The sequence below is a fragment of the Vanessa cardui genome, chromosome 21 (assembly GCF_905220365.1).
Source record: "Vanessa cardui chromosome 21, ilVanCard2.1, whole genome shotgun sequence".
In the NCBI taxonomy this organism is placed as follows: Eukaryota; Metazoa; Arthropoda; class Insecta; order Lepidoptera; family Nymphalidae; genus Vanessa; species Vanessa cardui.
In genome coordinates this window covers 11,887,667-11,901,368 of record NC_061143.1, presented here as the reverse complement: position 1 = coordinate 11,901,368, position 13,702 = coordinate 11,887,667, and the positions used below count along the sequence as shown (strand labels likewise).

The 13,702-nt window shown below is 42.3% G+C and overlaps 1 protein-coding gene across 1 annotated transcript in view; it reads right to left on the bottom strand.

Moving 5' to 3' along the window:
- The window catches only part of LOC124538963 (protein unc-79 homolog), a 47,658-nt gene that overhangs the window by 30,944 nt on the left and 3,012 nt on the right, over positions 1-13,702 (bottom strand). The window contains exons 6-21 of the mRNA XM_047116250.1: positions 13,594-13,686; positions 13,007-13,192; positions 11,299-11,458; positions 10,593-10,665; positions 9,663-9,745; positions 9,033-9,164; positions 8,510-8,635; positions 8,320-8,441; positions 7,733-7,922; positions 7,284-7,383; positions 6,808-6,963; positions 2,906-3,005; positions 2,286-2,407; positions 1,667-1,772; positions 973-1,091; positions 176-331 (exon numbers count right to left, since the gene is read on the bottom strand). Of these exons, the coding sequence (XP_046972206.1) occupies positions 176-331; positions 973-1,091; positions 1,667-1,772; positions 2,286-2,407; positions 2,906-3,005; positions 6,808-6,963; positions 7,284-7,383; positions 7,733-7,922; positions 8,320-8,441; positions 8,510-8,635; positions 9,033-9,164; positions 9,663-9,745; positions 10,593-10,665; positions 11,299-11,458; positions 13,007-13,192; positions 13,594-13,686 (2,024 nt within the window). The remainder of the gene's footprint in view (positions 1-175; positions 332-972; positions 1,092-1,666; positions 1,773-2,285; positions 2,408-2,905; positions 3,006-6,807; positions 6,964-7,283; positions 7,384-7,732; positions 7,923-8,319; positions 8,442-8,509; positions 8,636-9,032; positions 9,165-9,662; positions 9,746-10,592; positions 10,666-11,298; positions 11,459-13,006; positions 13,193-13,593; positions 13,687-13,702) is intronic.

Genomic DNA, 13,702 nt, shown 5'->3' with positions numbered 1-13,702 from the left:
ATTGTATACTCTATAACATTGTTTTTTTTTCTGTTTTAAAATTTTATGTACTTTGCTTGGTGTACAATAAAGTATATTTCATTCATTCATTCATTCATTTAGATATAATATTAATCGAGGCCGCTCCGCGCCGCGCAAGTGCGGTTCCAGCTTAAAGGTTAAGGTGGATACTGACATGCGGCATGTGCACGAGCACGCCGCCCACGGTCGCCCTGTCGGGCAGCGCGTGCGGCAGCGCGTGCGGCAGCGCGTCGCCCGCCGGCGCGTCGCCCGAGCGGCTGCGCTCGTCCTCCGACGCGCGCGCAGGCTCCGCCCACTCCTCCACGGACGCCTGCGACGCACGGGGGTTAGAAAAAAAATAAATAAACTTTATTCAAGTAGGCTTTTGAATCGTCATTTTACAATTAAGTGAAGCTACCACCGGTTCGGAAAGTAGATTCTACCGAGAGGAAAAGGCAAGAAACTCGGTAGTTACCCTTTTTTAACATTTAAAATATACAACGTCATGTTAATTAAATACAATTATTTCAATTAATGTATCCTGCTTGGAAGTCAACAGGTATTAACTCCACGCTTTTTTATCATCTACAAAATCTTGTATCGAATAGTATACTTTTTCTATCAATGTATTTTTAACAAACGATTTGAATTTACTAAACGGCAAAGTTAAAAATTTCTGCGGAATTTTATTATAGAAACGGATACCTTGCCCCAAGAAGGATCTATTGACTTTGCGGAGTCGGAAACTTGGCGTTATAAGTTTATCCTTACTTCTAGTGCATATACAATGATTATCACTGATTTTATCAAAGTGATCAATTTTACTGTGAATATATATGATATTGTTGTAAATATATTGCGACGCAACAGTAAGTATTCCTACTCTGTTAAAAACATCCCGAAGAGAGTCTCTAGCTTGAGTCGCGGGGCGGCGGGGGGGAGGGTAGGGGGTGTGTAGGGGGGGGGGCGTACCTCCCGGTGCGCGAGGTGGTGCGCGCGCGGCACGAGCGAGCGCACGAGGCGCACGGCCAGCTGATGGCACAGCGCCGCCGCCTCGCAGTATGCGCACGCGCCGCCCGACCGGCACTCCGCTGCGCCCCACCACACCGAAAACGTTTGCATTAATCAGTACCAGACCCATCGGCATAAGACATGATGCTCTTATTTAAAAAAAAAAAAGTAACAGCCTGTAAATTTCCCACTGCTGAGATAAGGCCTCCTCTTCCATTAAGGAGAGAGATTGGAACATATTCCACCACGCTGTTCCAATGCGGGTTGGTGGAATGCACATGTGACAGAATTTCGATGAAATTAGACACATGCAGGTTTCCTCACGATGTTTTCCTTCACCGCCGAGCACGAGATGAATTATAAACACAATTAAGCACATATATATAGTGGTGCTTGCCTGGGTTTGAACCCGCAATCATCGGTTAAGATGCACGCGTTTCTAACCACTGGGCCATCTCAGCTCTTATTTAACTTAATAGTTATGGTCTTGAGTTACATCAGTAGTTTCTATTTACTTAATAATATTTGTTTCAAACACTTTTTGCTTTGGGAGTTCTACAGGGACCAATCTTAGGTCAAATAATATTTCTCTGGCATACTCGTAGCAAAATTAATAGAAAGGGGTTTGTGAAACTGAAACAATAATTGTAGTTACCGTGTTCAATGGTATTCATTTGATTCGACTTCAACATCAGACGTAACAGCTTCGTCGCTTCACTGCTGACGGTCTGTATATTGATGCGATGATGCTGTAGCTCCATCTGAGAAATATACAATAAAACGTAACTTTCGTGGCATTAATAATTCTATATTCAATATTTACCAGCCTATTCAAAGTATGCAAAGCTCCGAATCAAACATTTACTAAAAATCATTTCCATAACAAAAGTGGTAAAAGTACTTACATTGGGATCAAAATAATGTATGTGATGTTGTCCAATATTTATAAAAAAAAAAAACAATATAGAATTCAAACGCGTTCTGCGTTTGAATTCTATATTGTTTTGACTGTGGACTTCATCGCGCTAGTGACGTAATGTAACCTAATTGATCTCGATATTTTATTTCTCATAGTCTCACTAGTCTTGTTCCTTTTTTTAGTTGTTTTTTTTTTGTATTCACATGCAATGTATTTTCTATTTTTCCACCGGCTACCAGCATAAAGCGAAAGAGCGCGAATTGATAAAACTCTATTTTATTTATGCCTTCATTTAGTATATTGTCAAATACTATTTTTTACATTATCATACAAATATATATAAATATTTCAGTACCTGTTTCAATATAATATCCAGCATAAGGATGCAGCAAGTTAGATTCTGCGGTTTGGTCTCATCGTCTTTCTCTTTTTCGTCAGGAGGCGATTCATTGTTTTCAGTTTTCGTTTTGTTGTCTTCTAAAATGATTATTTTCTAATTATATTAAGGACTAATCAAATCGAAATTAGAAATATACAAACAATTAAAAGTAAGATTAGAAATATTGTGGTAGTGTGTAGTCAGTACAGGAAAATGATGATTAATTTTAATAGGCGACTGCCTGGCTTGGTGATCTGATGGTAACTAAAATGTTTTCACTTGTGCCTTAGTGACACTGGTTCACTCACTACAGAAACCAGAGCATAAGAGCACAACAATACTATTGCTCCTTGGCGGTAGAAAATATGGTGAGCGGGCGATACCCAAACGGGGTTTTAAGAGCTCCTACCACACCACCAAAAAAATAACGAAATAAATAAAAGAACTAAATGTTTCAATTTTATCGAGGCTATCATCATAAACGAAGGTGCCAAAGGAATATTATAATATAACTTTTGAAAGAAATTTCTAAGATTATTTTAAATGTCAAATACTTTCGGTCCATTTAATAACTGATTATTTTGTGATTATCTCACCGGGCGGTTTACAAATCTTCTCAGGCAAGTTGATCACGCAATGGCTGAAGAGATCGAACAGTGTCGACAGCGGTATCTTCACCTCCAGAAATGATATCGTCTGAAATCAAATAACTCCGTGACAATATACTGACATCCGATAGATGGCGCTGATTGAATATGTCCCATTTCTCTATTATTGGTACTGGGTAGATAGCGCTAATAAATAATGATTTATCTATTTATCTAATTCTTCGGCGTAATAAAGTTCGTAAGTAGTATATTATCTATTAAAAGCTAATAACTTACTATTTCTCAAAGTAATTACAAAAATAATATTGGAAGAAGTAAAGGCAACCATTATCAATCCCTAGATCCACATATTCAACGCAATTTCCTGATACTTCAGCTATATTATGCATTACATACAGTTTGATCTTTATTTGTAATATAATATTTACAAGTGGAAGTGCCACGCTGTATACCTTCGGGTTACAGCCGAATGGGCCGGCACGCCCGGGGAAGTACCACTCTCTCACTTAAAATCGGCGTAAAGTGGTAGTTATGCTACCGCGTTTCGTCCGGTAAGTGAGAGTTCCGGAGGCCCATTCCCCCTCCCCCCCAAAACTTGATGGTTGTGCAGAATTTGGTTAAATTACCCCAGGAGGGTACCATCAGCGACAGCGGTGGAGAATCCCTCTCTGGGCATCCATGCTCAGGACATACAACACCTGAGCAGGGATGCCCAGGCTGCCCTCCGAATTCTGGGGGGGGCAATTTTGCGCTCGCCACTGTTCGGGGCAAGCGGAGCAGGCATCATAAGGCAACCCCTACCACCCTCGCTGTGGACTTCTGCAACATAAGGGGACTCAACTCCAACCTCAACGCCGTTCACTACCATCTGGAAACGGCGAAGCCGGCCTTGCTCTTTCTAACCGAGACCCAGATATCTTCTCCTGCCGATACGACTTTTCTCTCGTACCCTGGGTACAAATTGGAACATTCCTTTATACCACGAGCTGGGGTATGCGTTTACGTCAGAGATGATATCTGTTCTCGACGCCTCGGCAGCCTTGAAGGACAGGACCTATCGATTATCTGGCTGCGTGTAGACTGCGATGACCATCCGCGAATCTATGCGTGCCTTTATAGGTCCCATAGCGGTAATGCCGAAACCGACCGACTGGTTGAGCACGTCCAAATGGCTACAGATTCCGTGCTTCAGCAGATTCCATCCGCAGAGATCATTATTCTGGGTGACTTTAATGCTCACCACGCAGAATGGCTCGGCTCACGCACCACCGATCATGCGGGTAGATCTGTTCTGGACTTCGCTCTAGCATATGATCTGACACAACTGGTCAACTCGCCAACGCGAATACCGGATGTGGAGGATCATACACCTTCCCTGTTGGACCTTCTGCTGACTTCACATCCGGATGGCTATCAGGTTATCGTCGATCCCCCTCTGGGCTCGTCTGACCACTGTCTCGTCCGGAGTACAGTGCCGGTTGTGCGGTACTCACGGCCTCGCTTTGTTGGGTGCCGCCGAGTATGGCACTACAAGTCAGCAGATTGGGATGGGATGCGGTCTTTTTTTGCATCTTACCCATGGGGGCAGATTTGTTTCTCGCCGGATGATCCGAACGCTGCTGCTGACTCTGTTGCCGATGTGGTGCTTCAGGGTATGGAACTATTCATTCCTTACTCTGCAGTACCCATCGGTGGCAAGTCCCAGCCTTGGTTTGGTCGCTTCTGCAAAACGGCATCACGCCGAAAGTGGGAACGCTATCAAACCTGGGCTAATGCATCTGCGTCTCGTGATGTAAATACCAGCGCATTTAAAAAGGAATACAACTCTGCCTCTAGGTCCCTCAAAAACGTGATTGCTAGGGCGAAGACGGAGTACATTGGCAGAATTGGCGAGAGACTGGTGCGTCTCCCTTCAGGAACACGAGCGTTCTGGTCTCTCGCTAAGGCTGTCTTAGGGAATTTCTGTCAGCCATCTTTTCCATCTCTGCACAGAGACGGTGAGTCATTGGCCCATACCGCGAAAGAGAAAGCTGATCTTTTAGGCTCTCTCTTCGCGTCGAACTCGACTCTGGATGACCAAGGAAAATCTCCACCAACAATTCCGCGATGTGATACCACGATGCCGGAGGTTAAATTCCGGCAAAGTGCAGTTCGTAAAGCACTTCTTTCCTTGGACATTCATAAGTCGAGCGGACCCGATGGTATCCCTCCAATCGTGCTACGGACATGTGCTCCCGAGTTGGCACCGGTCTTAACGCGTCTTTTCCGGCAATCCTACACATTAGGCGTCGTCCCGAATTCCTGGAAGACAGCTTTGGTGCATCCGATCCCTAAAAAAGGCAACCGCTCAGACCCGTCCAATTATAGGCCTATAGCCATCACCTCCTTGCTCTCCAAGATAATGGAGTCCCTTATAAACTGCCAGCTCCTGCGATATCTAGAGGAGAACCAGCTGATTAGCGACCGCCAGTACGGTTTCCGTCGGGGTCGGTCAGCCGGTGATCTTCTAGTTTACCTTACTCACAGGTGGGCTGAAGCAGTTGAGAGCAAGGGGGAGGCATTAGCAGCCAGCTTGGACATAGCGAAAGCCTTCGATCGTGTATGGCACAAAGCGCTTCTTTCGAAGCTTCCTTCCTATGGGCTTCCCGGGAAATTATGCAATTGGATTACCAGCTTTTTGGCAGATCGGAGCATCAAGGTCGTTGTCGACGGTGCATGCTCTGACTTAAAATACGTCAATGCTGGTGTTCCACAAGGCTGCGTTCTATCACCCACTCTGTTTCTTCTGCATATCAATGATTTGTTGCAAATCGGGAACATTCATTGCTATGCAGACGACAGTACCGTTGACACCTTATACACCGGCCGCGCTAATATTTCTCGGGAAAACGTCGAAGAGAACCGGAACAAACTTGTGTCTGAAATCGAGTCTTCATTAAACGAAGTCTCGAATTGGGGCCGGCTAAATCTAGTCCATTTCAACCCCAAAAAGACGTAAGTTTGCGCGTTAACCGCTAAAAAAACACCATTTGTCGTATCTCCACGATTTGAGAACATTCCGATAGCCGCTACAGGTAGTATCGGAATACTTGGCGTTGATATTTCGAGCCTCGTTCAGTTCCGCGGTCAATTGGAAGGCAAAGCCAAATTGGCTTCAAAAAAGCTGGGCGTGCTCAGCAAGGCGAGGCAGTATTTCACGTCGGCCCATCGCTTTAAACTTTACAAGGCGCAAATTCGGCCTCACATGGAGTACTGCTCTCACCTCTGGGCGGGTGCTCCCCAGTACCAGCTCCTTCCATTTGACCGCATCCAACGTAGAGCGGCTCGAGTTATCGACGATCAAGCTCTTTCCGATCTCCTTGATCCTTTGGCTTTGCGTAGAGATGTCGGATCACTCTGCATCTTCTACCGAATTTTTCACGGGGAATGTTCCGAGGAATTGTTCGGATTAATCCCGGCTGCTGAATTTCACCTTCGGACATCTCGCCAAAATTCTAAGTTTCACCCGCACCACCTTGATGTCCGAAAATCCACAACAGCGCGATTTCTCAGACATTTTCTGCCTCGCACAACCACTTTGTGGAACCAGCTTTCGCCGGCGGTTTTTCCGAACCGATACGACATGGGAACCTTTAAGAAAAGAGCCTACTCCTTTGAAAGGCCGGCAACGCACCTGCAAGTCCCCTGGTGTTGCAGGTGTCCATGGGCGGTGGTAGTCACTTTCCATCAGGTGAGCCTCCTGCTCGTTTGCCTCCTATGCCATAAAAAAAAAAAAAAAAAAAAAAAAAAATACTATTTCATTTAATCAAAGTTCTGATAGCAATATAAACGCTTCACATTTCACAAATTCGTAAAATATCTGTAATATGTTAATATAAGTTCTACTGCACCTGAAACCATTCCAGCACAGGCAACACCGTGTCCGGCCGGGGTTTGTCCGTCACCTTGAGAGTCGCGAAGTTGTACAGGTTACGTTCGTCCATCCCCACCATACTACAATCAGGCTCCAGGATCTTTGTCAAGGCTACTTTCAGCTCCAGTAACTCCTACAGGCAACCATTTATATTACAATTCTCATTTAATGTTATAGACCTGGATTTTTGTACAATTCAAATTATGACGACCTCCGTGGTCGAGTGGTGTGTACACCGGTTTACATGGGTACGCCACTCCGAGGTCCTGGGTTCGATTCCCGGCCGAGTCAAAATAGATTATCATTAGTTTTCTATGTTGTCTTGGGTCTGGGTGTTTGTGGTACCGTCGTTACTTCTGATTTTCCATAACACAAGTGCTTTAGTTACTTACATTGGGATCAGAGCAATGTATGTGATGTTGTCTCATATAAAAAAAAAACATGGGCACATACCTTTTCAGGTACGTCAGAGCATATCGCTTCCATCCAAGCGGGCATGATGTAGTCCCATATGGACTGCGTGATTATCCCGTATGGGATTAAGCAGTACAGTCTGTAACACAAATAATTATAATAAAAATGGAACATGTTCCATTGCATCCAATGCATGCATTAGGCAGGTGAGTAGTGAGTCTTGGTGGTAGGGCTTTGTGCAAGCCCGTCTGGGTAGGTACCACCACTCATCAGTTATTCTACCGCCAAATAACAGTGCTCAGTATTGTTGTGTTCCGGTCTGAAGGGTGAGTGAGCCAGTGTAACTACAGGCACAAGGGACATAACATCTTAGTTCCCAAGGTTGGTGGCACATTGACGATGTAAGGAATAGTTAATATTTCTTACAGCGTCATTGTGACCACTTACCATCAGGTGGCCCATATGCTCGTCCGCCAACCAATACGCACCGGTTGAGGCCGTCGCGCAGGTGGTGCGCCTTGGAGGCCAGCGTGTCCCAGTGGCCGGCCTGGCGCGTGTGCTGCGGCGGGTGCGGCAGCAGGCACGCCACCAGCACGCGCCGCTGCCGCTCCGCGATGTCGCGCAGCCACGGGCACGCGTGCTCAGCCTTCAGCTTCTCCACCGTGCTCGCCGTCTCGCCTGCGCACGCAACGCTCTCGCTAGCCGTCCCGCTCGCACCCCCCCCCCCCGCCCCGCACCCACGCACAACTTAGATGTCGCATCGGCAAAATTCGTAAAACCGATCACATCCGAATCGAGTACGCTATCCCAAATTATCAATATTTATTTCTCACGCGAATATGATATTTGCATAAACGTAATAACTTGTAATATCATATGACCTAATATATTCGTCAATGTGACGCGTCGATTTATATGCACTTGCTCTCTCTGACGGTCAAATCTATAGCGACGAATAGCGTCGAATGGCGCGATAGGGAGCTATTTCTACTGGTCGTGTAAATCGGCAGTAATCGGTTTTATTTTCATTCCATTGCATTTTCCGATGCTACATCTAATTTGTGTCTTACTATACCGGTGTAGGAGTACGACGTCACGTGGAACCAGTGGAAGAGCACCGATAGCAGCCGGCCGAGCACCTCGTCCGGCGTGTCGGGGTTCGGCGTGCAAAGCCCGACCATCAACCACACTCCGTATCTAAAAACCGGAAAACCGTTAGGATATTCTCCCTTGTAGTTTTTTATCTAATTGGTGGGTTTCCTCACCGCCCGAGAAGCTGCCTGTCCTCAATGGATATCGGGTCCGGGAGGCTGACGTGGAGCGGTGCCTTCAGTTGGTCGGTAGTGATGTCGGGGTCCTCCATGTTGATCGGTTTTGCTTCTTTTAGAAGACTGGCAGAAATAAAATAAAAGTATAAAAGCTATACTATATATATTATACAGTTATTATCCGGCTCGAAGGACCAAAATGTACGGGTTGTCCGTACGTATGAGTAGAAATAAAATTATTGTCTAAAACTGTTAGATGTATATTTATAAAAGAACTTAGTCTATAATGAATTTAATGGCGGAATGCGAAATGGTGAGTTACGCGCGGTACTCTTGATGACCTATAGCGAATTGATTTATATAAAGTGAAGCAATTAGGTCACAACGTAAATGCAACCTAAGTACTTAATTGTACGCGCTTGCTCGTACAATAAGTATTATTAATAATTGTCGGCAAGTGTCATTGATTAAAGGGACAGGGCACATACTCTCAACTCGACAGCTGCAATACGGAACCCACCTAATAATCGCCTCTACAAGATTGGTCTGCATGTCGCTATCCATCTGCCAAGCCGGTGGTAGTCTCGTGTGGACCACGTGGTCACCTCCACGGCGGCTGTTATGTCGATTTCCATGGCATTGCTGGCAGTATCTACAAGATTATGTTATGCATATATTATCTTGTTGCTTAATTTAAATTTCAAGATAAATTAGATAAGTTGTGGCAAGCGAATTTTCTAGATAAAGACATACTAGTCACCGGAAAAAACCATAATTATTCATTAAATAATCACAAATCATTAAAAAAAATATTAAGACTAGGATAAAGACCGAATAAATAATATAATTAAAAAAATAATAAATCTAAAATATATCCAACTTATAATTTATCTACAAAAAATCTTATTTTACTTATAAGTATGATAAGTCTTATGTTCTTGTTCACTAGCATACTCAATTGACCTAATTGAGTCTGTGGCTTACCTTGACCTTGAAACTTCTTTTAGTGAAGCTGGATCGACGATTTGTTTTGGTATTAAGATTTATTTGAAGGGCGAAATATAATCTACAATACAAAAGGCATATAAAGAAACAAAAAAAAAAATAAACAAAATAAGGCCCATGTATGAATTATATCTGTCTATTTTACCTGATAGGATGGTTGCCATTGTAACTCGCGCACTCGTTTGAGAAACAGATCGAGTAAGCCGCTTTGTCAGTTGATCGGCAGTTCTGGAAAACACGTTACTCCTGATATAAAGAATACTGTGAAATCGACCTACTAATAGAACTGTTGCAAATAATATCAAAATAGTACATAGAGACATCTATTGATAATTATGTAAACTAAACTTTCAATGTCAAGTGTCCTTTGGTTTGAAATAAAGTCAGTCGTTAACCTGCAATAACGTGTTTCACTTATAATAACCATTTTATATTCTAAGCCCCTTTTTTGGTGACGTACGGTAAATCCTCATAGCTACTCGAATCCTGGTTGGATGTCGGGTTGTGTGAGACTGTACTCACTAAAAACCCCTGCGATGGCCGCCAACAGCACGGAAAGGGATCGCTGACCCTCCCGATATTCTAAGCCCTTTCTCTAACACTTATATTTTGGTATAAGTTTTATGTATATTGATTTAATTTATTACTTCAGATATCATTTATTAATGTCCAGCTTCTGTAATAATGCCTTTCTTAGAGATCCTTAATCGAATGAACGATGTAACTCATTCATTCAACCGGTCAGACTTCCCATTACACTGACAAATTTTCTCTTAGAAGGTTTATGAATTAACTATGTAACGTTTTTTTACTTAAATATAGTAATCAAACCTTAAGAGTGAGTAAGAATTATTAGGGTGAGTTAAAAGATCGCTTAAGCGATACCTCGTCCCTACGTATCTCGAACCCAGGGGTGTTAAATTAAATTTCTTGTAAGTTTTCAGATATTTCGTTTTTCTGATTTTGAAAATATTTATGGTTGCCAGTACTTTAAAATTATTGTACCAAATCACAAATGGTGATATTTAATAGACGAAAATATTCAGTAATATTTTTGATACGATCTACCACGTACCTTGTTCTCACAAACCATGGACACTTGTTGCTGAGGATGTAGGATGTCATGGAAACGTTGGTTGGGGTGTTCCCTGTAATTTCAATGCCATTTTGAAAAAGAAAACTTTCATGGGTAAAGTATGTTAATCAATAGAATCAGAATTAAAACGTTAATTATTCAATTAGGCACAAAAGCACTTTTGATCGTCATCGTGCTACAAGGACCAATATTGTACCCTTTTCAATTTTATTACGTATCAATGATTTCACTTTTGAAGTTAAACGTATATATAGTTAAACGCACAAACGTTTTTGTGATGTTTAATTGTTTGCTGATACTTTATTTTTTTCAAAGGTTTTTGACAGGAAACAACCTAATTTTGACAATTAATATAATTCATTATTTCTGAAACAAAGTTGGTTTACAAAAAATAATTTAGTTGTATCTAAAGATTGCATACTTTTTGCCTTGCCTAATATAAGGTAACATTTTAAGTTAACTTTAAGCAATTATGATCTCTGTATTCCGAAACTTCATATTTAAGTGTCATTTAATAGGACAATTCAATAGTGCGGAAGATCATACTTAAATAAAAAATATTTACATGTTTGATTATGAAGTTATTTGAACAATCTTGCAAGATCACTATCCGTGCGTGGTGTGCGCGTGCGTGTGTGTGCGTGCGTGCGTGTGTGTGTGTGCGCGCGTGCGTGCGTGCGCGTACCTGTGTATCTCGTTGGCGCACTCGATGCACAGGTAGAGCGGCGGCGGCGTGTCGGACGCGAACGTGACGCTGATGCAGTGGTCGTAGCACACCTTGGCCGCCTCCGCCGCGCCCGCGTTGCCGCACATGTCGCGCTGGCACAGGAACGGCACCAGGTCGTCTGCACACCCGCTCACTCATACACCCGCTCACTCGCTCACTCCTACACGCTCTGACGGGGCGTTGCCCTCCAGTCTTATACGTTTGTAATATCCCCGTCTCAATTTATTTAAATTCAGAAAAAGCTCGTACTCGATTCTAGCCCAGGCAAGCACCACTATATATATGTGCTTAATTTGTCTTTATCATTATTCATCTCGTGCTCGGCGGTGAAGGAAAACATCGTGAGGAAACCATCATGTGTCTAATTTCATCGAAATTCTGCAACATGTGCATTCCGCGAAACCGCATTGGAACAGCGTGGTGGAATATGTTCTAAACCTTCTCTTCAAAGGGTGAGGAGGCCTTAGCCCAGCAGTGGGTAATTAACAGGTTGTTACTTTACTTTATTTTTATATAACATAATACCATAGAAATAACAGCCTCTCTTATAAACAGGAAACATTGCGCATAGAATATTTCTGTGGAATCAATTGGATACACGCCAGCCTCCTCTATAGACTATTCCAATCGAAGAACGATTAAAGATTAATAAAACCATTGCGATTTACTGACAGCAATATTGTGTACCATTATCAATTCTTGCCTAATATGTAATTATTTATTATATAAGATTATACCACATAATTTTATTATAGATTATTCAAAATCGATGTCAAATTTTCAAATGCCAAATTCCACATTCAAAACACATCATTCAATCCACAAAAAGAATAAATTTAAACCTGCATTTTCAAGATTTAAGAGACTTAAATTTACATTTAACAATTATCCAACACATTTCATTTACAATAACGTGTCTGTTAGACTGAGATAGCATCTACCTTCCATCTCTTTCACGTAATCGTCTGTACTACGGCTAGAGAGTAATCCGAATGAATGTGCCGATCAATACCCAAGCTCCTGGTGAATGTAACTTAGCAATAAGTGTTATTTTGTTGCATAAAATATTGCGTGCTTGCAATACAAAGCTTGTTTTAAATTATAATATACATAAACCGGAAAAATAAATGCAGTACATATTTTTATCAAATTTCAAATTTAATCCTACTTTGTGTGGTTATTATTTATGCCTTAATATAAGAGTGAGCTCTAATGGTACGGCTAACTGATGTTTATTTTTTATGTTTTGTTGTCCTTTCATAACGTATGATCTGTATCATTTAAGCCGAAACACAGCAATACTTAGTTTTTTTTTAATTTACTTTATTACTGCTTGTCGGTAGAATATATGTGGAGGTGACCTACCCAGACTGAATTGAACACAGCTAGGACTTTGTTCAATTCAGTCCAAGTCAAAATTGATTTCTAAAAAACATGAATTAAATTCAAGATAAAAGTTATTTCAAAACGGTTAACTGACTAACGACAATCCGATCAATAGATTAAAACTATTCTTTAAAGTTCATATGAAGTTATTGTGCCAAAAGAATTGATGTGCTCTTATATCCATTGTTATCATTTTAGTGCACTGTTTTCGTGTAGTATCCTTATAATAATCTCAGGACAAGACTTTTTTGCCAAGTGAAGGACTAAAAAAGGGACTCACTGGAGAACTTGCATAGCAATCCCTTCCTGTCGAAGAGCTTGGCGTCGAAGGGCGGCCAGTAGTAGAACAGCAGCTTGGCGGCCGACACGCGCGCGCCGCACGTGCCGTACGCGATCACGCACAGAAGGTCCTTCACCACCCACTGCTTCATCGACATCAGGCACTCCAGCAGCTGGCAGTGGTGAGCTGGCCCAGACAAATACCAGATGTAACGAGCTGAGATGGTCAGAGCTGCCCCAGACACATACCAGGTGTAACGAGCTGAGATGGTCAGAGCTGCCTCAGACAAATACCAGATGTAACGAGCTGAGATGGTCACAACTACGTGTAGTAGAAGCAAGAACGAGTTATATTTAAGTGGCATTTTTTTGCCAATTAACAACATCGAGAGGAAACTTACAATTGCAGAATGAACCTCTGCCACAATTTGCACAAAAGTTCAATGGAATTACGGCACAGGAGGACTTTTGCCCATGAATGGAACATTTTCTAAATAACATTGTATTTATATTTTAGGATAATGTATGACATAAAATAATTTAAACTAGCTGTCATTAACAATAGGTTCAATATCAACGTGATATCACCAGGGTTATTAGAATGCTGGAACACCATCATTATAATGGCACCAACAGACTGAGACGCTTCACTTTCTTCCTCTAACCCCGAGTACCGGCGAGCTGAAAAAACTTGAAC